Source organism: Diplotaxodon limnothrissa, linkage group LG6 (assembly GCF_057381915.1).
Source record: "Diplotaxodon limnothrissa isolate DT_005_m linkage group LG6, D_limnothrissa_male_GT1.1, whole genome shotgun sequence".
Lineage (NCBI taxonomy): Eukaryota > Metazoa > Chordata > Actinopteri > Cichliformes > Cichlidae > Diplotaxodon > Diplotaxodon limnothrissa.
The window spans coordinates 18459206-18472521 of record NC_140601.1 but is presented as its reverse complement, the minus strand read 5'-3'; the positions used below and the strand labels follow the sequence as shown (position 1 = coordinate 18472521).

General features: G+C 41.4%; 1 protein-coding gene across 3 annotated transcripts in view; it reads right to left on the bottom strand.

Annotated features, from left to right (window-relative positions):
• Positions 1 to 5330: 5330 nt before the first annotated feature.
• gab1 (GRB2-associated binding protein 1) overlaps positions 5331 to 13316 on the bottom strand; it is a 56375-nt gene continuing 48389 nt past the window's right edge. For 2 of the 3 annotated variants that reach the window (XM_085356894.1, XM_085356896.1), the window contains 5 exons: positions 12661 to 12744; positions 9392 to 9485; positions 8732 to 8858; positions 7171 to 7299; positions 5331 to 7075 (listed from right to left, as the gene is read on the bottom strand). In XM_085356894.1, coding sequence (XP_085213020.1) covers positions 6917 to 7075; positions 7171 to 7299; positions 8732 to 8858; positions 9392 to 9485; positions 12661 to 12744 — 593 coding nt within the window. In that variant the 3' untranslated portion in view covers positions 5331 to 6916. Of the gene's footprint in view, positions 7076 to 7170; positions 7300 to 7826; positions 7903 to 8731; positions 8859 to 9391; positions 9486 to 12660; positions 12745 to 13316 lie in introns of all 3 variants that reach the window. The other variant, XM_085356895.1, reaches the window with a different exon arrangement.

Sequence of the window (13316 nt, the reverse complement as noted above, 5' to 3'; positions counted from 1 at the left end):
TTGGGGAGAAGACAGTTAGCAGCTGGATGAATCTCCTTAGCCTCATCCATTCAGTAAATTGATCTTGTTGATGAGTCAAATAAGCTACGCTCACTATAACATGAAAGTTGTACTGGGGTGTCAGGGTAACACCATGTTATTTGCCTTATTTATTGAATTGCAGCTGCCATTCAGTTACATATTTAATGTGGGAATTAAATTGAGAAGATTGACACATTGTAACACAGACCTGATCCAGCTGTGTGAGCCAGTATAAGGCCAATACAATTACTGGTCATGGAATACAGACTAGTAAATTGCAGACTGGTTAAATCTAATGCAGTATAATAGCTTACGACATTTGTGTAATTGTAAGTTGCAGGCCATGACTTTATCAGCTTGTGGGCAGAAACCGCTGTGGATGCCATGTATGAGCAGTTGTCCCCGTTATTCTGCTTTTTTAGCTCCAATTATTGTCTGCAAGAAGGATGCATGTGTAGTTGGTGCAGTGTGTCTGATGTCCTGCATCACCATTTTCAGAGTGACTTCTGAATCATTCTAACATAAAAAAGGCTCCTTACTCAAGGGGTGAACCTGTGCTGTCTAGTATATGCATAACAGGCAACTTAGGAAAGAACTGATTTTAAATTGTCTCCCAGCACTTTCTTACTAGCATCCTTTCACTAAAACACATCATGTGTTCAAATTTCTTTAGTTGAGTCTATGAAGAATACTAAAGATAACACAGTTCGACAAGCATAGCATTGTATTTCTTTCTCTCTTTTTTTTTTTTTTTTTTTTTTACCAACAATGTGATTCCCAAGGAGCTATTAGCTGGAATCTTGGCACATGTCAGCATAGTGTGCAGTGGGAAACTGGACAAGTGGAGGACAAACGTGGCAGGCTTAAAAATCTGCAGCTGATGAACAGTATTTGAAAGTCATGATCTTAAGAAATAGAAAAACAGCAAAGATCTGACACAGGAGCTGAGACATAGCCCTTAAATTGATCTACTGTTCACTGAAGCCTCATCAGAAATGTTCTCAGTGGAAGGGTGGCTGTCAAGAAGCCACTCTTAAGGACTGGAAAGAGAGAGAAAAGGCTGAGTTTTGCCAAAATAACAAGAACCTCACTGAAAATCAGTGGCAGCAGGTCTTGTAAAGTGATTAATCCAAACTTCAGGATGGAGTTATGAACACGAAAAAGTACCAACAGATTTTGATCCACCATCACATACTATCTGCTAAGCATGTGATTGGCAGTTGCTTCATTTTTCAGCAAGACAATGCAGTAAAAGCATACCTGGACAGAAAAACATGTAATGGAACACCATAAGTCATGGATCAGCGTCCCCAGAGCTGGGACTTCAACATAATGGAAGGGGTGTGGGATCATCTTGAGAAAACAGAACGAAAGACAGCCAACATCCAAAGAAGAGCTTTGAATGTCCTTCAAGAAGCCTGGAGAACTATTCCTGAAGACTACTTAAAGAATTAAGAAGAAAGTAAGCCTAAAAGAGTTCAGGCTGTATTGAAGAATAAAGTTGGTCATACCAATTTCCCATTTTCCAAGCAACATATAAAGAAATAAATAGTGGCTCAAGACATTTGCACAATACCTCGTGATCTATAGCATCTGTGTCTCTCCTGCATTCCTTGCACAGTTCTGGTAATGGCTGCTCTCTAGCTCCATGATTAACCAGCAGAGGACATGTGCAGCTGCCACTGTGCCATCAGTTAATTGCACTGCAGCCCAATAACAGCTACTAGGTTAAACATGTCTCTAGAGGAATGTTTATTTTCAAGGCTTGCAGTGTGTTCCCCATTAATATGACCTGCATCTGCATAATCTACTGAAGTCTCGAGTGCTGACTTTTCACTCATACTAATGGTGTTAATTAGCCACGCGAGTTGTTTGGTTTTTGTTGACAAGAGCATCACCGCACTTTCTCATTAAAATCTCCACCCTTACGGCATGTTCACAAGCAACTACACAGTTCCCCGGATTGGTCTGGAAATGATCGTGTTACTCTGCCATCGCTCTCACCCACGTTTAGACCAAAAACACACCGCAGCTGTCCCTGCGTACCTCTGTAACAAGCCCCACGAGGCGGCACCTCAGGCCACCTCAGAGACTGCTCACATCAGTTCAGGCAGAGGTCCAAGTCAACAGGCCCGACCCAATAAAGCTCACAGAGCTCCCCGCTGCCTGGGAGCAGCCTCTCAGCTCGCCTCATAATTATTCTTTGGGCCCCGTTAAGAAGCCAGAGACTCTTTCCTTGCCCCATTACTCACACAGAGAGCCAAAGATGCTGCATAGAGGCTCCCCAGGCTGCACTATCACAAAGCCACAGCGGTGTAGGTAGGTAGAGGTGTACGTGCAAACAAACGCTCGGGCTCAAGTTGTATTTTAATGTTAAACATTCCGTCACTATCACCCACACAAAGTGATTAAGATGCTTTTCTCACAGAGAAACAGCTTGAAGCTTTTAGCTGGATAAAGGATAAAAATCCTCGATGCGCTCTCAGATTCAATCACTCCTGTGTTTGTTTAACGAGATCTAAGTTGTTGTTTTGGGGGGGATTTGCTGCCTGGGATTTCATTCATTACCACAGACCGGGAGAGCAGCCTTATTACCTGCACGTGTGCAATGGTTGGTTCAGAAGGAGAAGAAGTGACAAAGCAACAAATTACAGCTTTTAAATAGGTAATTTGTGTGCTTGTGGGGAATCTCGGAGGGTGTGGGGTTTTTTCCCAGGTCCCTGCGACCGAGCATGAGGTGAAAATAAACTTGAGCCTAGATGATGACATTATCGGTAATCTAGTTCTCACTCATCAAGCATGCGAGCCAACCACTCACACGAGCACTGAAAAAGTAGCAATCATTAAAGAGAAAATGAGCCAGAAACCTGTCAAATGTTATACGCTAACCCGTCATCCCACGAGCCGCATCTGACAGCGTGACGTGGAAATTCAGGATGGGAAGAAAAAAATTCCACCGTGTGTGACGCTACCTGATGGCAACATTAGACAATCTGCTGCATGTCTTACAAACATTTATAATATATGCCAACGTGACAGTGACATTTGCTTTAATTGGGTTATTTGCACAGTGATTAAAACGGATCATGAAGGACAGATTTCTATACGATGAATTCTATTTCACAATGTCTACTACAGATTTATGGGATTAGGCGTGACCGTGATGCCAATCAGCCCATATGCTGGATTTTAATAAACTGGAGCCCTGCACTGAATCTATAAATCTAAACAATTAGCCAACAGAAGTAGTTGTCAGAGCTGGTACATGTCTTATTAAGTAGAGGGAGAAAACAGGTACATACATCAGTATCAAAGTTAACATGGGGCTGATCTCGCACGGATAACACTTTAAACTCCAAATGCATGGACGCTCACGCACACCTGCTCTGATGCAAACGAGCTGTTTGCTTTTTTTTTTTGTAATTTATGATCACATCGCTCTTGTTGATTTAGTAAGCTGCCTTAATTCAAGGCGCTGTTGCTACCCACATTTATTCCACAAATAAAAGAAAAAGGAGGGAACAATACCTGAAATCAACAGGAATCTGTGATTGTCTCTGGACCTTTTATGAGAGCCTACATTTCAAAGCCTAATCACCCCTCTTTTTATTCATTTTAAGGATTGTAGCTGCTGCACACAGTTTAGTGGAAATGTAGTGCTTCAAATCTTGGTTACTACAATAAATGACAAGGTAAAAAGGTTTATTTTTATGTTTTTGAAATCCTGCTAAAGATGCACCTCAGTAGGCAGAACATTTTGGGTAAACAACATTGAATTTGCTCTGTATATACACTGTAGTGTATATTTAAAATGATCATTGTTATTACATGGGGTCTGTTGGGGGCCTCTGTAGGAGCACAGGGGAGCAGCAGCACAGCCTGTGAAGCTCACGGTGAAGCAGCTGTTTATGTAATTTTGGCTGCCACAGCACTGCAGAGCCTCAAACAGGAGATCAGGGGAAGAGACTGCACTGGAGGGGTGTGGACTGAGGGAAAGGCATGAAGGCAAAGAAGAGCCGCCATGTAGTCTTTCAAACAACAGCTCCATCTAGTGGTCAGCACAGATAAAATAAAAACAGGGGTATTCCTTAAATTTTGGTTGAGCAGTGACTCTTGCTAAGAATTACGTACCGCTCCCTTTGTAGGAGCTTGTGTAAGAACTTGATTTGAGGCTATATCTTATAATACTGTCAAAGCTCTGTGGCTTAAAAACACTGCAGTGAAAAGTGAGAATAGTAAGAACGAGAGTGCAAATGGACTTAATTATCCTTTAAAGCAGATTATAAAACCTGGATTACAATTAGGATGCCGGTTCCCTGTCTTAGTTAAACATCTTTATGAGTTTTAAACCAAGGTTTGCCATGAATAAACAGAATCTCTCAGTTGTGGTTTAAATGTTTTAGCAGTCCACAAATCAAAGATGCACAAGTGATATGAAACTTGACTCTGTCATACAATTATTATATCTATATATAGTTTAGGTCATTTAAGGATGCCACAGATGTTGGTGTCAGACAGATTTTCCCCACACAACCATGTTTTTGGTTTAAAGAGAATGGTCTGAAAAGGAGACAATACCCAGTGAGCTGCAGTTCTCGGAAACGCCTTGTTGGTCACAAGAAGCGTCACAACTGGTTCTTGAAGACGACAGCGAGCTCTCTGTACTCAAACGGCCTCCACAGTCATCAGATGTCAATCCAGTAGAGCACCTCGTGGTGGAACGGGAGATTGACATCATGGACGTGCAGGAACTGTGTGATGATGTCACAAAAATCACTGAGGAGTGATTCTAGCACTTTGTTGGATTTATGCCACAAAGAATTAAGGAAGTTGTAGTGCTCTGCTCTGAATGTAATTTTTATTAGTCCAAATGTTTTACAGCTGCCATGTACGATTAGCTTTACTTATGTTTTAAAGTAGTTCAAAAGTCTTCAACTGTCACAACTGGATAGAAAATGTTTTGACAGTTTTGAGATGTGTCCGTTTCAGATGACCGAGGACTGCCTTGATGTTATTTCCTTATCAGAAATCCCAATGATTAAACATACTTGGAGGGCATAGCTGGAGAATATATGTAGGTCCCAGGTTAAGTGTAAAAGAAATGATTTCTTTAATTATTCTACGACTGGAAAAATTACAGAAAGAAGTGCAAAGAACATAAAAAGAAACTTGTAGATGGGTTTGAGGCTGGATTTTATTTAGTCCACTTTTAAAATGTACATTTCTCTTGAGATTCATTAAAAAAGATAAAGCATTATCAGCTTTGCAGTCCATTTCACGAAGAGACTGCAATAAAGGAAAGAGTGAAGTAGGAGGAAGATGACTTAGTAGGCACATCTTTCAAACGATACATGTTAAATCTAATTGATGGCAAAATATGTACAGCTATGAGTTGTTTTTTTGTTTTTGTTTTTTAAATCACGTGGTAGCACATGCTTGGGATTTCTGCGGGAGAGCCGACAGTCAAGTCAAGTAAAGCAGGGATGTATGTAGGCAAAGACTTTCAGTCTCTAAAATATGCATCAAGTTGACTGCACGAGGCAGTCAATTTCCCAAAACTGTATGCCAGTTCAATTTAAAATAAATTAAACCTAAGTGGAGAGAGAAATGAGGAAGAGAAAGGAGAAATGAACCTGTGAAGCTAATTGACCGCTTGTCAAACGAAGCATTTTAGCAGACTTTAGCAAATGTTCCTCCATATCAATCAATACCGAGCTAAAAAAAAAAAAAAAGAGAAAAATGGACAAGACCTGATACAATAACTCGAGAAATAAATTAGAAATGGAAAGTTGCATTAATATGCATTCATAAAGAGTACCTGATTTTTCTCTCTCTCTTTCTCTCTCTCTCTCGCTTTGATACCTTTGCATAACTTAGAGAAAACCTGTCACGTTCTTTTAAAAACTCACAGTAATTCATTCATTTATCACAAGTGCTGATACCATCGAGTCAGGTACGGGATTCTACCCTGCAGAATCCATATACCTTAGAGTCAAACATGCTGGATATTCCATACAAATAAAGGACACTTTTCCTGTTTATATACATAACACTATTGTACAGTCTTTGCACTTCCATTACAACAGATCGAAGCATCTCCACTTACTGAATAAATGGAAATTGAATCATGTTCAGTGGATTAAAAACCTCAAGTGAATCCGAAGCTTGAATTTTAGTACAGGTGCCTACGCAAGTGGAAGAAAAATCTAAAGTAATGCTTCTCTGAAATTTTGTCGTACTGGCTTTCCAGTTTGAAGTTCGCCTTAGACACAGTTCGGGGTCAGTTTCCTGAGCTGCTAACAGTGTCCATAGTAACTTCACCCTGCTCAAACAGCAGGAAAACAAAAACGTAAAACAAAAACACAACACCGTTAACGTGCTATGCTAACGTTTAGTGTCGCGCTGACAGAGCTGTGATCATGTTATAAAGTGTTCTCACTTGCACTTCAAAACGACATCAAACAGCATTACAATTTTTAGGAAATGTTAACTCTGGATCAGCCCACAGGCCGCTGAAAGGTGAACGACGACATAACTAATCCAGAAAGAAGGCAGTGAATGTTCAAAGTTGGTGAGTCTGCTCAGGTCAAATCCTGCAAACAAGTCCAGTCTTTCCTCATGCTCTCAAACTGCATACAGCTTATTCCTGGACCACGCCCCTTTCTACAGCTGTACACACAGCGCTCCTTTAAGCCCGACAGCAGTGTAAACTAAACAACGTTGAGTGGCTATGACGCTCCACTGGCTCTTACACACTAGGGATCTTGTTAGGTTGGAACGAGACAGCTGGATCGTTCCAAAGCGAAAACCAGAACCAGCATTAGTGTGGAAGCTGTGGCGTTTTGGTAGTTTAGAGTGGGTTGGGTGGTGGGGTTGTGTTGTTGGGACAACAGGGTCACTTGGGTCCTTTGGAAGGGGTGTCTGTCTCTGTCAATTGGCGGCCATCGCTCCAGGCCTCCCGGGTGCTCTTAAGGGCCTGTGTTCGTTGCTGGTCCACAACTACATAGTCGACACGCTCGTCTGATGCTGTGATGCCAGTTCCGTTGCTTTTCATCTGAGGAGAGATGAGGTCAGTCTTAAAAGTTTGGCCATAAATTTCCTCTAATTTAGAACGTGTGGTTTGGAGTATGGGCGCTGGTAAATTCCTACCTTCCTAGGTGGGGTAGACTTGCCGGAATCGAGATCCAAGTCCAGGTATTCTACCTGCTTGTCTCCCTTTGGTTTTACCACAGGGCTACTCCCACCGTCAGCATTCATGGGCGGAGCGAGCTTCGTGATCTGCGTAAGTCAGAAAAGGGATTTATTTTTTATTTTTTAATTGATAGCAGAGTCACAGAGAAACACAGCTCATACTCAAATGCACCAATGTGTTGTCACAATGTCTAAAATATTCATGCAAATGGGTTCCTCTACTGCAATTGTAGAGGAATGAACATATTCAATCAGTGACCATCTTTTCACGTAATTTGTCCCATTACTAATAATAGTTTCAAACCTTTAAAACAAAGAAAATTTCTACTTTAGGCATAGTGACAACAACTTGGGCCTGTAATTAGTGTTAATTATGAAATACAGGTACGATGGAGAGATTAATTCGAATTAGGATGGTGACACAAAACTAAGAAATTCTAACTGTAAGGAAAGTGATGGTAGATAACGTCTGAAAATTCACTGCAACCTTTATATTCAAGCCACAGCTTGTAGGTGGTTTTTGCACAGCAAAGTCTTCGTACTTTCTCATCTCACAATAGCACCCAAAAATGACAGGGCGGGCTATGCACGTCTAACCTGGCAACCCTGCTCACCTCCTCTATGGTGTCAAGTTCCTCCACCTCCCTCTTTACAGGGGTGATGGGGACTGTGCAGTAGAAGGACTCCTCTCTACACAGTAAGAAGAAAGTTGCAAAGGATGAAAGAAAAAAGGAGGAGAAAACAGCAGGTGGTTAAGAACAAAATGCAGGAATAAGGATGACGATGGTAGAGAAATGAGAAACTAGGGAGAAAGCAAGAAATTAAAAAAGACTGATAAAAGTTCAGGAGGTCAGCAGACGATAGCAAAGCAAACGTTGGAAGAAAGTAAAAAAAAAAATTAACAGCAAAAAAAAGAAAGGAGAAAAAAAAGGAAAACTGTGAATCGATTACCCAAAGTGTAAGAGAAAGTATCCCCATAGGTAGAAAAGTCAGCTCATATAATAGTATCATTCTTCAGAAAGAGCAGTCAATTTTAAATGAGACACGTTAACTTCATTTCTTAATAGCCAATATTCCGATTTAAGACAACACCTGAAAAGTAAATGAAGAGAAAGAAGGAGCATAAAGAAAGCAGAGCAGCAGGGCAAAAGCAGAACTGCAAAGAAACGGGTTGAAGTGGCGAGGAGTCCATCTGCAGCAGCCAGTAATTTGTCCGCACTAATGTGTGGCTTAGGGAGAAGAGCACTGGAAATGGGATTTCTTAATAGTTTCAGTAAGCAATTACAGCTCAAAATTGCAAGTTGCATGGTGTATGATCCTCCAAACTGTCTGCCTTAAACTAAAGCTTCTGCTGTGTTTATTTGTGTGTTTGCAGATTTAATTTAAACGAGATGAAACTGATTGCAGACACCACAAAAAAAGAAGACATTTATCAGATTATCAGCTTTGATTATCTGTGAATAGAAAAAGAAAGGAGAAAAGTAATCTCTGTATCAGAGTATAGTTGTGTGTTACATACTGCTTCATCTGTGGACATATTAGGGTTCATGGCTACGTAATTCGGTTCAGTAGAGTCCTCGGAGTCAGTGCTGGAGGCCGTGCTATGCACTGACGGGGGTCTCGTTGGCATTGGAAACCTAGAAGGACTAAGCAGCATTCACAATGTTTACACACTGACTTCCCAGAAATTGCAGTCTCTGGTGAGCACAAAATATAATATAGACATAACAGCCCAAACCCACTGCAGCCAGAAGAGTCCCTACAGCACGAAAGCACACAAATTACCTCGTCTCAGATAAGCCAACAGACTTCCTTCAGTATAATACAGAATCCTGTTTTATGAGCAGTGCTACTTTGGTCACAGAGTGACTACAGTAAAGCATGAAGTATTAGTGCCTACATCTTTAGTTAACTGGATCTATTACAAAAGGGCACGTTCACACCAAAAGAAAAATATACTTTCACTGCATGTTGTGGCAGAGAGTAAAAAAAACAGGACAATCCAGACTTAACATTAGCTGCTATACACATGCAGTATGTTTAAGGTTCTTAACAGGGAGCGAGGGACGGTGTGTCTTCTGGGACAATGATCTTGCTGCAAAGAGCTGTGTGAACATGCCCTTATTTGTTAGCCAAACACTGAACTATAGAAAAGCTGAGGAACGTCTTAGGTACTTACTCTCGAGCGAACGACCGTGTCACTGGTGAGCGTACAGGTGTGCTTGGCTCATCCCATTCTGGCACTGGTTTGATCTCTAGTGGAGCAGGTTTTACTGCAGGAAGGAACACACAGCAGTCAGCCACTGCTCGAAAAGCATCCTTAAACTGTACAGGGTGGGCCATTTATATGGATACACCGTAATAAAATGGGAATGGTTGGTGATATTAAAGTCCTGTGTGAGGGGGCAAACTCCTCAAGATGGGTGGTGACCATGGTGGCCATTTAGAAGTCGGCCATCTTGGATACAACTTTTGTTTTTTCAATAGGAAGAGGGCCATGTGACACATCAAACTTATTGGTAATGTCACAAGAAAAACAATGGTGTGCTTGGTTTCAACGTAACTTTATTCTTTCATGAGTTATTTACAAGTTTCTCTTTGTTCGCAGCCATTGACATGTTGAAGAGGTTAACATGTGAGGAGCGGATCGAAATTGTGTTATCTGGTGAACGCAGTAACCGGGTCAATGCAGCAGATTTCAATGCAAGACATCTACGAGACCACCCATCTCCCATGCTACAGTTAGCAAACTGGTTCAGTGTTGGATTTGCCAAAATGTGGACGCAAGAAAACTGTCACTAATGAAGAAACATCAGTGGCTGTCCTAGCTTCATTCAGCAAGAGCCCACAGCGTAGCACTCACCGCATGTCACTGAAGAGTGGCACTAGCCGATCATCCCTTCGGCAGATATTAGCTACTCACAAATGGCACCCTTACAAACTCCAGCTACTGCAGCATCTCAACGAGGATGACCCAGATCGGCGCACAGAATTTGCAGAATTGGCAAAACAAAAATTGGAACAGGACCCTCAGTTCATGCAGAAGATTTTGTTCAGTGATGAGGCAAACTTTTATGTGAATGCTGAAGTTAACAAACAAAACCACCACTATTGGTCTGACACTAACCCACATTGGATGGATCCCTCCAAGACTGTTGGACAACAAAAGTGATGGTTTGGTGTGGTATATGGGGTACAACGATAGTGGGTCCATTCTTCATCAATGGAAACATCAAGGCCACTGGATATTTGAAATTGCTACATGATGATGTGTTTCCCTCTTTGTGCACTGAAGCTGGCACGTTCCCTGAGTTTTTCCAGCAAGAATGTGCACCACCACATTATGGGTGCCAGGGCCGAGTATTCCTAGATGAGCAGTTTCCTGGAAAGTGGATTGGTCGTCGTGGGCCAGTTGAATGGCCCCCAAGGTCTCTCGATCTGACCCCCTTAGACTTTTATCTTTGGGGTCATCTGAAGGCAATTGTCTATGGTGTGAAGATACGAGATGTGCAGCACCTGAAACTACAGATACTGGATGCCTGTGCTGGCATTTCTCCTGCTGTGTTGCTATCAGTGTGTGAAGAGTGGGAGAAGAGGGTTGCATTGACAATCCAACACAATGGGCACCACATTGAACACATTTTATAAGTGGTCAGAAACTTGTAAATAACTCATTAAAGAATAACGTTACGTTGAAACCAAGCACACCATTGTTTTTCTTGTGGCATTACCAATAAGTTTGATGTGTCACATGGCCCTCTTCCTATTGAAAAAACAAAAGTTGTATCCAAGATGGCCGACTTCTAATTGGCCACCATGGTCACCACCCATCTTGAGGAGTTTGCCCCCTCACATATACTAATGTGCCACAAACAGGACTTTAATATCACCAACCATTCCCATGTTATTACGGTGTATCCATATAAATGGCCCACCCTGTACATAAAGACTGACAGAGGTCAAGAGCAGCATAAATGTTTATATTTTGGAGATCTGTGTGTGTATTAAAATGCACTTTTAAATGACAAAACCATATTCAAATCTAATCAAACCAACATTAGAATTAAAAATGTTAAAAATTAAAAGTTTGATTGTAAAATGCTCAATAACACAAATATAAGTTAGTGTTATTTAACATCTCATTCATATTTCTTCATGTGATTGCACTCAAAACTATCCTTAACCAAACCAGAACTTATTTTTTGCTTTTACGAAACGGTGTTGGAATATTTCAGATGTAAACCTGAGAACGATGAGCCATGTGCTGCTTGTATTGTGATAAGTGCCCAATGTGCAACTCTGTTTAGATGTTAGCCAGGGATGGATGATTTCCCAAAGCTTCTTATAAAGGGACTGGACTAAATGCTTTAAGCAGGCAGTGGGTGAGAAACGTGAGGAAAAAACTATATAAAGTGTCTTATTATGGTAGTGGGCAACCTTGCACTATAGCACTGGTTCTCAGAGTTTCTGGAAGTCTTCTGATGAGATGAACTTCTTTTTTTTTTTTTCTCATTTGGTGTCTTGACGGTGTTTACAGGGAGTGCTGTCTGAAGCCAGCCTGAGCCTCCCATAGACATTAAAATGGACTCAGAATTACTTGGTGATTGTATCAGTCCCCTCATGCCCTAACGGTAAGATGCTGTCCTCCTATAAGACAACACTTCAGGACAGAAACTGTGCAAGAAGAGTCAAAGTTACACGTGCACTAAACCTGTGCATAATGCCCTGCACAGTACATAAGAGTTGCATGATCCCTTCACTGCAGATGGTCAAGAGCTTTGGGATTTTCCCCAAACATCATCTGTATGTACGGAAGCTAGCGATATCGCTTTTATTAGATAATATCGTTGTTCAATTTCCTCCTGAAGAGAAGTCTACTCTTTTCCAAAGCCCTGTGTGAATGCTTCTCTGACAATAAGTGTGTTCTGGCTGTTACATCCCAATGTGCTATGAAAGTAAAATGTGTTGAACTGCAAACAAAAACACAGACACAAATGTTTGAGCAGAGAAACGTTAGTGAGTCATTTGGCTCCACGGAAGAAAAAAACATCACATTGAAAGTGAGGAAATATTTAGGTTAAGATGGTAGAAATGGTTTATTTTGAAAGGCGTGTTATGACTCTTAATGAGCTTCGAAGATGTAACAAGTGTAATCCACCATGCGTGAGGTACACACTCATCCATCCCCTGCTGGGATTTAAAATGATTAGACTGGATTAATGCAACACCTCCGACACTTCATACACTTCATATTTTTAGAACACACACACACACACACACACACACACACACACACACACACACACACCCCCCTGAAGAACAAAAATTGTAAAAATCCCCACAGTACATTTACTTACAGCATGCAGAGAATCAAGATGAAGTAGAGTGTGAAAAGGTCACAGAATGAAAAGTATTCAGATGCACAGCAGTTCAGTGTGGTGTACCTACCCTTGCGTCGTCGACTTGGGAATTCACCTACGGTTTGAGAGTCAGTTCGCTCTAAACCCGCTCTTATTATTTTAGGACTGTGACCTGATTGGTGAAAGAAGACTTTGCTGATTACAACATCTTTTTGGTGATCATAACAGTTCAGCCCTACTGTAACAACTGCTCTGCCATGCAAAGCGAAAGAGACGAGACTTTGATGAAGAAGAGCAAAACTGCAACCTCACGTACACCAATTTACCTTTTTTTTTTTTTTGCACAGCACACTTCAAGAGGATGATTGTCATGACAACAGAAGACCCATACTGCCCAACATGCACCTCACTCCATGCACCACGACTTCCCACACAAAGACTGACATCACAGCTGTGCATGCACGACGAGCTGTGTATAAGCGCTGAGAGAACACTGAGAAATCATGTCATGTTGACGAGAGCTCGGACCAATCTGCAGAACAGAGCAACTTGAGGACGACACGCACTGCTCCTTTGCACACTGATCACAACATTTTTCTGCAGTGCTGTCAGAAATGCGCTGCGATTGCAGACAAAGATAATTAATTTTAATGGATCCACGTATAGTGGAAATAAGATGCCGTTTGCTTTGAATACACTAGTCAAAGTGTTTGCAACATACGGCTCAGACATCCAAAGCGGAGA